The 12,570-nt window shown below is 42.9% G+C and overlaps 1 protein-coding gene across 1 annotated transcript in view; it reads right to left on the bottom strand.

The window, feature by feature from the left end:
* The window catches only part of LOC147626591 (putative oxidoreductase At1g06690, chloroplastic), a 67,255-nt gene that overhangs the window by 52,947 nt on the left and 1,738 nt on the right, over nucleotides 1-12,570 (bottom strand). The window contains exons 2-4 of the mRNA XM_086816650.1: nucleotides 3,735-3,819; nucleotides 3,342-3,458; nucleotides 2,994-3,058 (exon numbers count right to left, since the gene is read on the bottom strand). Of these exons, the coding sequence (XP_086672776.1) occupies nucleotides 2,994-3,058; nucleotides 3,342-3,458; nucleotides 3,735-3,819 (267 nt within the window). The remainder of the gene's footprint in view (nucleotides 1-2,993; nucleotides 3,059-3,341; nucleotides 3,459-3,734; nucleotides 3,820-12,570) is intronic.

Below are 12,570 nucleotides of genomic sequence, written 5' to 3'. Positions count from 1 at the left end.
CAAGGGGCTTGTGCCTACCACGCAGGGCATCAGACCCACGAGAAGCACTAGATGGACCCCTCGAATTTGGCACTTCCAAAGGGTTGCCTTGGCTGTCCATTGTGTTTTAAGTTTGCTAAAAGCGGGATGTCCAGTACACAGGTTCGTTTCCCCACTAGGAAGAGGGAAACAACCGTGCTCTGATACCAATGAAACCGATCCCGTCAAGTGGGAAAGACTCCGTTGGACACCCACACGCTTAATAGCACAACTTTAAAACCACAAATTTGAAATGGACAACTTTAAAACAACTTGAAATTTAAATGAAATGAAATGGAAAGATGGACACCAACACTGGGGCCGGAACGGGCCGACCCCCCCCTCAATATATAATATATTTATTGGGAGTATTTAATGAATACAATGCTCCATGGGTTCCAAGAACCAGATAATGTCCATGTACATATGAAAACAGTACCAAACAAGTAGGCTCGAATTTCGATGTAGAAGCTCGAAGCAGAACGACCACTAGTGTGGTCCAATTTCTACGGTCCTGTGCTTTCACTGGACTCCGCGGAGAGCACCTCACTGGTGTTCCGAGACCACGCACAAACAGGCGCTCTCGTACTAACGCCTGGCTCTCCCGATCTCAGCACCTTTGGACCGAGGTTCTCCAGTAAAGCTTGGACAACCCGGCACCGAACGGGTGTGGCCGTAGAGGGATGAATCCTTTAACAGATTTAAACATAAAATACTTTACTGGAATCTGAAATTCACTTACTTGTAAATGGTTGATAGAAAACCAATACTTGTGGTATTTGTGTAGAATATGAAGCCACCCTTGTTGAAGAAATAGTTGCTTCGTGTAGAATCACCAAGACAAGTACCACCATAAAGGGCACAGCCGCCTGCTGTGAGAGAGAAACATCCACTTGCAAGGGAGGAGAGAGGGAGACCTGGCTGCTGATTGGAGATGGAGTGCACAACCTCTTGCCTGATTGGAGATGGAGTGCACAGTCACTTGCAGCCTGCTGGACAGAAGGAGCAACCACCTTGTTGAGATGGCACAGCTGCCCGCAGGAGAGGAGGTGGAGTATGCGCAGCTGTTTGCTGTAGATGGAGCACACAGCCACCTGGCTTCGAAGAGGAGATGGTGTAGATGCCTGCAGGAAACAGGCGGAGTCTGCTGGTCGGGTAAAACATGCATAAACTGCTGGAGAGGGCAGCCCGCTGGAGGTGGAGCCACCTGTGTGCAGAGTACAGTTGGCTGGTAGAGTCGCCTGGTGAAAAGGGCAGCCTGCTGGGGAATCAACGCAGCTGCCAGCTTCAGTTTAGGCAGCCGTTTGGTTGCTGCAAACAGCCGCCTGGCTTCAACATGAGGAGAAGATGGCGTGGAGTATGCAGCCGACTGAGAGAGTATGTGCAGCAGATTCAATAGCCGCCTTAGGAAACATGCGCAGAGATGGTGGTCGCCGGTTCTCTACGTAAGAAGGTGAAAGCCTTTTTTTTTATAAAATTAAAGTGGGGGTTTAACTTTAGTGATACCCACGCATGCATGTGGGGGAACTAGTGGGGGTAGGTGACCATGCCCACCCCCACACTCACTTAAAAGTGGGGCTCCCCACCTTGGCCCCTAAGTGGGTGCCCACTTTTAAATAAATGTGAACACCTAACCTTATAAATTAAAGGGTAAGAATATAAAACATTAAAACAACAAGTGTGACATACTTACCACCTGTTCACATGCACCAAAACTTGTCAGAATACAGGGCAGACTTCACGACTCACTGGCAAGCGTCCCCGCTCAGTAAGTAACACGTCAAGCAGGCAAACACACAAATACATGTCATGCGAAAACAGTTTCAAACATGCAAAATATGTGTGCATGTGCAAATAGTAACATGGACATATCTCGCGTTCATGGAACAAGTACAAAATATCTGTCGGCACAAAACTAGCACGACAATAAAAACATAAAAACCTGGTCTTCCTATGGAGTGACAGTCCCATAGGTAAGACACAGTTCCAGGCACGAGTCTCCCTATAGTGTGACAGTCCCATAGGCAAAACACGGCACAAATACTGGCTCTTCCATGGCGTGACAATCTGATGGGTCGAACACAGTCCAGGTCATACACGGGTGGCACTGATCTGGCTCCCGTCCATACGACACCATCCTGCTAACACACGGGTGGCACCAGTCTGGCTCCCGTCCATGTCAGCAAAATACTGGCCTCTTCACATGAGACACTGGCCTGGCCTCAAGTGAACGAGACGCAAAAACTGGAGATGGACCAAATGGTCGGCCAATTGGTGACAGGGACTCAGCCATAATGAAGCCTAGCACTAAGGGAAGTAGCAAAGAGAAAGAACTAGACTACTAGTACAGCAAATAAGTAGTTGATAGGGCAAATGCACCGCTAAAGATAGAAAGAATAAGCACAATATTAACTGGCCGCAACTCGAACGAGAACTTCACAATGTGAAATCTGCATGCCCCGCTAATACGGCTGAATCACCAAAAAGAGAGAAGTGCTTTCCTCTCTTTCTTATCTTTTTATCCTCTCTTTAATCATAAAGCTTAATCTATGCATTAAGCTCTATTTATAGAGCTTGATGCATAGATTAATCTCTATGCATGCATTCATAATGCATAGATATCTATGCATAGACCTCTATGCATGCATTAAGCTCTATGCATAGAGCTTAATCTATGCATGCATGCTTAATGCATAGTGCCGGGGTATGGTTTAGTTTAGACTAGCGTGGCTTGCATAGTGCTTTATGCATAACGTGCATGTTATATACTCATGGTAGTCAACCCACAAGACTACATAACTATTAACTCCATTATGCATAGTATGGGCTAGATACTACGACATCCCCACTATCGTCATCAGTGCCCAATAGTATGTGTAGAACTCTGTATCAAGATGTCCTTTTTGTGAAAGTGATACAACACAATTTTCTTTTGCTTTCTCAAAGAAAAGGAAGATAAAGAAACGTTAGCTTGCCTTCCTCTTTAAGGTCTGTTAGATGCTTCAATGCATCTAAGTACCCACGATCTGAGTATTCCCACCTGCTCTAAACACATATGAATCGAACTGGTTACATATGGCTACAAACATGGCTTTTAAGACACTACATTAACTGTAAAGGGTGGGTTTACACAGGTGTGCACTTGCATAAACCACATGTCTAAGAACAGTCAATTGTGGTGTGTGCACGTGCGCGTGCACACATGTCTAAGAACAGGCAATTGTGGTGCGTGTGTGCGTGCTGCACGCACAGGCATGTGTATGAAGGCTGGTTTTATAAGAATTAATTTTTTTTTTTTTAATGAAGGCTGGTTTTAAACATACCAATGGAACTGAAGCATGTCCAAAGTCTTGACATCCATCCGCTTTCGAGACCGATCAATGTTTCCCTCAACATATGCTCGTGTCATCTTCACAGGTGGTGGTACCCATTTTGTAAGCCTATTTCATCACAACGTTGGAAGTATCATGAATGACATCCATAAAGTTTACCCAACCAAATCTTGGCCAGTCAGACCTGGCATGACCAGTAAGATGATATTATGGCTTTGTAGATTTTATGGTCCAGGTCAGTAACTAAACAGCACTTTGTTCACAAAAGAAAAAATTTGTTTTTTAATAACAAAGAGAGTGTATGAGCCTGCTTTTTAAGATTACACGCAAGCTTTTAGAAACTTCACTGTTTGAAAAAAGGTCACAAATGAGCAGAATAAGCACCCCTTGACATTAAGGGCAAGCTCCTCTCCACGCTCTCGGCGGACTCTGTTGATGAAAATTCCATATAAATCCTCTGCTGGACCATCTGCATACATACCATTTGTGATGTAAAAATGCATTTTAAGTTTGATGATAAATTAATTGGTTATTTTGACATTGTAGAATGAACCAAAAAATAACTAAAAAGTTTGAGCTACAAACTTTCTTCTCGCCGACTCTCTTCACATGGAAAACCTCTAGCTAATGTCACTTGCATTTTGATTCGTGTTGTTGGCTTAATAACTTACGTTCAAAGCTATTGAAGCCTAGTCAGGAGGGGACCCTTGGAGCTATTGAGAGAACATAACTGGTAATCCCAAACCTGCAAGATGGTGGACAGCCACTTAAAAGCGATGTAAATGATGCCAAAAGGGGCTCTAAAGCTGAAGCTAAGTCCGAGAAGAAGAGCGGGTACAAAAGGCCTAACTCTCGAGCAAAGGGAGCAATATATGCGTGAAAGGAGTGTTGGTAAACACAAATCTAGGCTAGGCTATGGTGGATCATAGCAAATAAACACACATGATTGGATAATGAAAAAGATTAGCACTTAATTAAACAAGGCCAATGATCAAAAAGAGTTTCATAAAGCCCTTCTTTGTCCTTTAGCCGGACACACGATAAAAACTCCAGCCTCTTTACGAAATGTCCACCACTTATATAAGTGGTTGTGAACCTGCAAAGTCACTTTATAACATAACAAAGCTTTTAAATAAACTAAGGAGTAAAACCCATAATTACCACCTATTCAGTCAAAAGACAGTTTCACGTGCACAGTTCATGGGCAGGCATCCCCAACCCACACAAGCCATGCAGGCAAACCAAACAGTTCATGTAAAAACATTCGACACGCTCGCAAACAGGAAATGCAATGTACAATTTGAAAGCACAATCTCCCAATCATGTAGCTTGTATCCCACAGCTACTCCGGCCGAAGACAAAGAGTCCCCTACCTACAGGAATCCCGTGTCCATACTAGACCCAGGCTCAGGACATAAGTCCTAGCCACCACAGGAGCCAGCCCACAACCCAAGGGTTCAAATCCAGAGCTTAAAGACTTGAAGCATGGACGTCATCATTCTAGTGTCTGATGTCATCACTTGGGCGGCCAAATGGTGACAAAGACCAATGGAGGGTATAGCTTGCGTATGGCGTGACACTGGAGTTGTTGGAAACACGGTTGCAAAAATGCAATCACACACACACAATGGAGAAGCTCAAGGAAACACACCATGAGATCATAAGAGTGTTCCAAGCACATCCATATGTTCTATGTATATCCATGTGTTCCAAGTACATCATGTACCGCCATATATTTCAAGGTACTAGCCCCATCTGGTGAGCTTGTGCATTTGGTCTTTCCCCATATCTGTGGTGTCATCTGCTCATCTGGCAACATCTCAATGCCTTATCTTTGACTAATGGCTTGTTCTTGATGGTACATCTTCATGGCCTGTCACATGTGTTGGATATAATAAATGCATACTTACCTTCTGCAAAAACTAGTCAGAAGCTAGTCAACAAACAAGTATGCATCATTCGCGTCAACTGGGTATTCCAAGTACAAGCCACGTAGTCTAGAGCTCAGTGGACTATCACATGCCATAAATCCAAGCATTGTCCACACATCGAAAACAGCACACAAAGTCAAAGAAATTCAAACATACATCAATATGCAGTGCACAAGTAATGATCCTCCTATTCATGGATTGTCCAGTGTAGTTTCATCGAAACCGTGTCGAGCCATTTGATTCCCGAGGGAAACTGCTCAGACTATCCTCAAGGCCATCTAGTCACTACGACCGCCTGAGAAGTCTTCCATAGTCATCTGGGCCATCTGGTCGCATTGACTGCCCGACTATGAAATCCAATACAGTCATCTGGGCTATCTGGTCGCAACGACCGCCCGATTGCGAAGTCCAATACAGTCATCTGGGCCATCTGGTCACAATGACCGCCCAACTTCAAAATCCAATACAATCATCTAGGCCATCTGGTCGCAATGACCGCCCGTTTGCAAAGTCCAAAGCAGTCATCTAGGTCATCTAGTCGCAATGACCGCCCGACTGCAAAGTCCAATATATCTAGGATCGTTGCCGTCCAATGGGTCATCTGGCATTGTTGCATCCCATATACAAATCTCGTTCAGGCATCGTTGCCTCGCATATACAAATCTGCTCCTTGGGCTTTCGGGCATCATTGCCTCCCAAACTAGAGCATGTCCAAATAACCATTATAAGCAAAATAATGATCAATTTCAGTCCAATATATATACAATGAAGAGGGCTAGAGGTATAATCCCTCCCTCTTGAATCTGTCTTGATCACAAGACATCGATATACCTGTACTTCAAATATATCTAAACCAACCACTTCCTCATAAACTCTAAGTATATTTGGATAGTCCTTGAAATACTTCTCTGGCATCCATTTCACATCCAATAGCGAATAATTCTCGAATTCCAAGAGAAACTTTCTGACCACTGTCTTTCCTCTTTTCCTCACAGAATGAAACTCGATCTGTTCCGGCTCTTCCACCCTTGGTGGATCCTTCAATACAGGCTCCTCTTGTACATGGTTTCCATATACTGTCATGAAAGACATTATATATCCTCCAATGATCTGAAAGGTCCAACCGATAACATACATGGTTGATCTTCTTGGTTTCCTGAAGAGGTCCATATACCATCATTCCCTGACTTTGGCAATCTAAAGATAAAATCCATAACAATATTCTCCCATAGAACATTCAATGGGTGCACTAATCCTGCTCTCTTGTCGACCTTCTGACAAAACATTCTCGAGCATATAGCTTAATGTTCTTTCTGCTAGGCCAATAGAAGTAGCTTCTCCCAAACTTGAGTTGTAGTCACTCTTGGCCTCAAAATCCTTTGTCTCACATAAATGAGTTTGCATCATAAGAAAATCCTTTTTGATAACATAAACAAATCTTCATTCTGCAATCTCTTCCAAAAGATCTTTGGAATCCTCTTTGGTAGCATAAGGATCCTTCATCAAAATAAAATCCATATAGTAACCCATAGAAACCACATAGCTAAGGGGTCTCCGAGATAATGTATATGCTTCCTTGTTTTTGACATTCATAGGCCACAACATGGCCTACTTGGTTCAAGACTGCTCCAATGCAATCTCATCATGTTCAACCACAAAAAGGTCTAGAATAACCAACATCGGTCCTTTGCTAACATAAAGTCTCAATGCTTCAAAAGGGTTTTGTTTTAGATTCCACCTCTTTCTTTGTCGAAACATGTAATGGACTAGCATCCACTGCAATCTTCTTGATGATGTCAATTTGATGGTCTTCCGATCTCTCTAGCGTCTTGCTTTGGCTTCTCGTGACAACTTGCAGCCATATGTCCCTTCTTTCCACAGTAAGCATCGATCTTGACGCTCTTCTCTCCCGGCTTGAAGCCCACTTTGCTAGATCATGAAGACTCCTTTACCTTCCTTTCTCTTGCTTGTCCTAAAGAGGCTGCATCTAAGATAACGGGCCTAGAAATGGCCTCCTCGTTTTCTTCACGAGAAATGGAACGGGTAACTGTAGATCCTTCTGCGATGGTGACTCCTTTGGCACAAAGATAAGCTTTAGCAGCTTCAACACCTTCGGCTTCAGTGGCTCGATGCTTCATGAAATCTTCAAACATTCGACCCCTTCTTTGTTCCTATTCCCTCTTGGTTCTCCAAGCAAGGACTTCTTCGTCTCTGAGAAATCGCCTAAACTACTCAAAGTCATGATACTCTTCTGATGATCCTAGTTCCCATCCTGAAGTCATGTATTGGCCTCATAGTTTTTCCCTTCATTAGGCCCTTGGTCTCCCTCTACTCTCGACATGGCTCTGTCATCCCAAGAAAGTTTCTTCAAGAGAAATCCTGCTCTAATACCACTGTAAGCCCAGCGGGGCATGCCGTGACAAACTCAACCACATTTCGAAGAGATAAAGATATAGAGAGAGAGGGGAGAGAGAAAATGGAATAGGGATCTTGCACAATACACCATACCGAGCGGGGAACAGACCCCGCTCCCTTTCAGGAATTTATTCAAGAACAATCCACAGGCACGTTGGCCAGGATCAATACAATCAATGAATACAAATCAAACAGATATGCCGATGTGAATATCCAAGTCGATGTCAATGTCTAGGCACGAGATTTCTAATGCCGAGCACACCACGAGGATGACCCACAAGTCTCTCTCACCAGGCTAGTACCAGATCTAATATCCAAATCTAAATCCAATGAATCCAATGAATCTAAATCTAAGTCCAAGTCCAAGTCCAAATCCATGTCCAAGTCCAGATCCAAATCCAAGTCCAAGTTTCCATGAGTAATCTCCACAACTCCTACAGCCTTGTCGATGAAGAAAACCATGGAAAAGCTCTTTCTGACAAGAAAATTGATATAAAACCTATTTTAATGATTTTCAAGCGATAAAAAATATCCCAAAAATAATTTTTAGGATTTTTGGAGCAATTTTAGGGTTTCTAAAATTTCAATCCGTACATGTCCGTACAATTCTGTACGGATCCATATAGTCATACGGATAGGTGATGATGTGGCACGGCAATTGATGGAGACACTCTGAATCAACGAGCAGCGATGAAAAATTCCATGATTTAGTTCATGATAAGTAGACGATAATGGAGAAGATGATCTCCACGCTTCAACGAAGATGGCAACGCAATGAAGAGGTTCTTCTTCAACTTGATGCTCAAAAGAGAGGCTCATGCTTCTTTTATACTTGGGGAAGCCTTGCTTTTTGCCCAAAAATGATGCTTTTTCCTTTTACTTTGCTTTTGGTCTTTTTAATAGTAAAATATTACTTAACTTTAGTCAAAAGTTCTTGTTTTGCTTTTCTAGCTTCAAGGCCTTGCTTTTTGGCCCTAGAGCTGCTTTGAAAAAGTGGCTTTTAGCTTTTTGGTCCGACTGAGTCTCCTCTTTCCAAAGGTGCCCTTGGCTCACAATCAATCTAGTTTGACTTTTTGCTTTTTCTTGTTTTTTGACCAAAACTGGTGCTTTTTCTTAATCAAACTTTATGGACCCTGTCCCCATGTCTTCTTTCACATGTCTAGTGTTCGGGCATTGGTTTCATCATGAGAAATAGAGCTAGGAGGTCCAAATAGTTACATAAACATTTTCAACCATAGCAACAAAGTACTTAAAGCACATAAAAACCTCAAATTTCTGTTTAAATGGATATACCCAAGTATGTATGAAATAATCATCAATAAATGTGAACAAAATAGAGGTAGCTCCCAATAGATGGTGTCCTCATAGGACCACATACATCACTGTGTATAAGCAGCAATTTCTGGAAAGCTCTAGTTGAACCATATTTGGAAAATAATGCCCACTGCGTTTTTCCAAGAATACAGCTCTAACAAACATGTTTAATAGAGGCTTCAAGATGTGGAAGCTCAGACACCATGTAATGCTTATAAACATAGCAAACTGCCAAAGTTTCAATGACCAAAGCATGCATGTCACAACTTAGCATCACCCATTGCCTTTGTGGTAAAGACTGTACATACAGCATACTTTTGTCTTTCATATGCATCTAGCCTATAAAAGCCATGAGATAAAGTACCAAAAGCAACAGTTGTATTGCCATCGCTGCAATCATAAACGATACATCTATCATCCACAAACTGAACCACTACGCAAGCCTTAGTAATGGCAGACACATAAGTTCTTAATCGCTAGTACATATAATACATCTGAGAGCGTGGTTGTTCCACATTTGCAACAGCGAGAACAATTTTACCAACTCCTTTTACAGAAGAGTTGTTTACACATGTAACAGTGATTCTCTATATGGAGCAGATTCAAGTGATGAGAACAAACTACGATGAGAAGTAATGTGCTTACTAATATCACTCTCCAAACACCAAACGTGTACATCTGTAACAGCCATGCATTCATCCTTATACGAAGGGTCAAAACTACATTGCACAATGAAAGCCCAATCATCATGTGCGTAGTTTGCAGATTCTTTGTTTTTTACAGTAGATGTTGACGTATCAACTACAACCATACCTGAGTCTTTCTTTTTCTCCTTCTCCAGCCGCTTCCTACACTCATTAATGTAGTATCCAAGTTTCCTACAATAGAGTTGCATTTGCCCTTCTTCTTTGGCTCGTCGCCTTCCTTGTCTGTAGGCTTGTCTGATGACTCTGATTTTGGCTTGTAACTACCCTGAGGAAAGGATTTACCTTTGACTCTTTGTTGACTGGTAGCAAAAGCCTGATCTCTTGTACGCATAGCAAATCTGTTTTGCCTAGATAGCTCTTCTTGCAACAAAAGCACAGAAACCAACTCCTCAAACTTCAAGGCATTTGGATTGTCGTTCATCGTGAGTCGGAGGGAAGAGATGTGCAAGCACATGTGTTGCTTGCTTTGTCACTCAAGAGGAGTATCATTCCTTACATTCGGTCATGCAAGACTCCTAAACATGCTTGGGATGCACTTGTGTCATTGTACCAAATATGTAATGAAGCACGTGTTGCTTATCTACGCAAGCAATTAGAGTCAAAGCATATGAATGAGAGAGACTCCATCGACAATTTACTTACAAAAATCAAGGATTTTAAGGAACAATTAGCCAGTGTTGATGAAGTATATCCTGACAGTTCATTAGTGCCTAGTGTCTTGAATCCGTTGTCGGACACATATCAAAGTTTTGCTTCTACCATCACACTTTGTTTATTCCTGCATAGGAGGTATGCTATCATGTGGTAATGCACCATGTGAAATTGAGTCCGTGTCTGCAGATGTGCCTTCTGCATCATGTTCATCAGAGGAACCAAGACGTTTCTCTGTACCAACCACAACATTCCATAGCCCTTTGACTACCGATACATGCCACATCATATAGGACCATAATGGATAGTTGGTTCCATCAAGCTTATCCTCAGCGAATAACATCCGAAATCCATCATTGTCTGCTATTTCTGATATAATACCCAAGCAAGTAATCACGCAACCTGCAAGTACTAAGTGCTCCTTTGATGGAACTAAGGTGGCTCCTAATAAGGCTGCAGACAATGGAGACTTACAAGGTGTATGAAAGAAATGCAGAGTGAAGTTGAAATTTTACTCGTAAGATGTAGAGATCGATGTCATTGAAGTGTAGCTCATAGACAAAATCCGGTGTGGTGTGTCTGTTGATACTTTCTCGTGTATCTGCATACCCGTCTGTAGTAGATCTCACAATACTACTCAAGAATCCGATGAAGAATAGTGCAAATCCGGTCCCCGAAGATATCTGCAGAAAACTGAAAAACTGCACGAACAATCCCCAAAACGCGCCCGAAGCGAAAATCTGACTAAAAAATATCAATATAAACTACTAGACACTTCCAAGTCCCCTTTCTATTCCCAGAAGAGCTCCTTGATCCGTTTCAAGAAGACAGGCGACTTGGGGTGAAGAGTAGGCACCAGCACAGAGACAGGGAGCGTATGCTCTGATACCAAATGTTGGAAACAAGGTTGCAAAAATGAGCGCACACACAATGGAGAAGCTCAAGGAAGCACACAATGAGATGATAGATAGATAATAAATGTGTTGTACAAAGATAATAAGGATACCCCAAGATAGGTGTATACTAGCACGGGAAAAAACCTCCTAAAGAGGGAAAAAGTACCCTGGCTGGTCCTAGTGTATTCACACACATCAATACCAAATATAACTACAGGAGTTTGGATTACACGAGACTGTCCTTGGCAGATGAAACGCTCCTTTTGTATCTGTTTTCACTTCATTTGTATTGGAAATCTGGCCGAAGGTGCCCATGAAGCGTACATTCAAAAACTCCTGAATAATAAAACATTATTGAGGAAAGAGGGAGGTAGTAGGGGGGTCGGTACATTCCGGCCCTAGTGAAGGCGTCATCATTTTGTTACTTTGTTCAGTTGTGTTATCTTTGCTTTGTGCTATGCCATATGCTATCTTGTTTAATGGTATTAATGGTTTAAGTGTAAGGAGATTGTGGCTCACCCTTGACCAGGAAAACTACACGGGTTGCCAACTCTATCCTGTGGAGACGGTCAAATATGTCCTCCACGCTTGCTTCTAGACCTTGAAGTAAATCTGTAAGCTGTCGGGATCCATAACAAGTAACTCGAAACCAGTAAGTTTGGAAGCTGTGCGAGATCAATGTGGCACCTGCAATGGTCCAAATGCCCTGCGTGCACTGCCCCACTGCTCCTAATGCATGCACCTGCTGCTCTACTATGCTGCCTGTCTACTACAGGTGAGCCACATGTGCCCTAGGGTGACATCTCACACCTGGGCACCTTTGGTGGGCGCCTATTGGGCTATCAGACTGCCCAAAATTAAACCATTTTCTGCCCCTTATCTTTCCTAAGAGACAGTTGATGCTGAGATCCATGTCCACGTGCCACTCATGGATGTGATGCACATGATGTCCCCTCGTTCTAAACTTGGAGCATTGGGGCGCCTTTGCTCCACTTTTAATCCGGTTCATCTGTAGGCTTTTCTCTATATCCACCAGCTCTGTCCCACATTCCGACTCATACTCACCCCAATACGTTTGTCACCCACCTGAGCAGCCGAAAGCCACACTTTGATGGATACCATAGCACAAGACCACGGTACCTCTAGACATTTCAAAGAGGCACCAGTATCATCATTTGATACACCAGACCCTCCAGCATATTCATCAGCTCAGCCTTCTCTGCTAATACCTACTGAGCTAACTTCTTCAGGAGTGCTGGATGTAAGGCCATCTTTGTCGTTGAGACCAGTGCCGGGTGTAAGGCCT

Source organism: Cibotium barometz, chromosome 22 (genome assembly GCF_041138505.1).
Source record: "Cibotium barometz isolate CiBa-2024 chromosome 22, ASM4113850v1, whole genome shotgun sequence".
NCBI lineage: Eukaryota > Viridiplantae > Streptophyta > Polypodiopsida > Cyatheales > Cibotiaceae > Cibotium > Cibotium barometz.
Note: the sequence above shows the minus strand (reverse complement) of the source record. Positions and strands in the feature narration are given on the sequence as shown.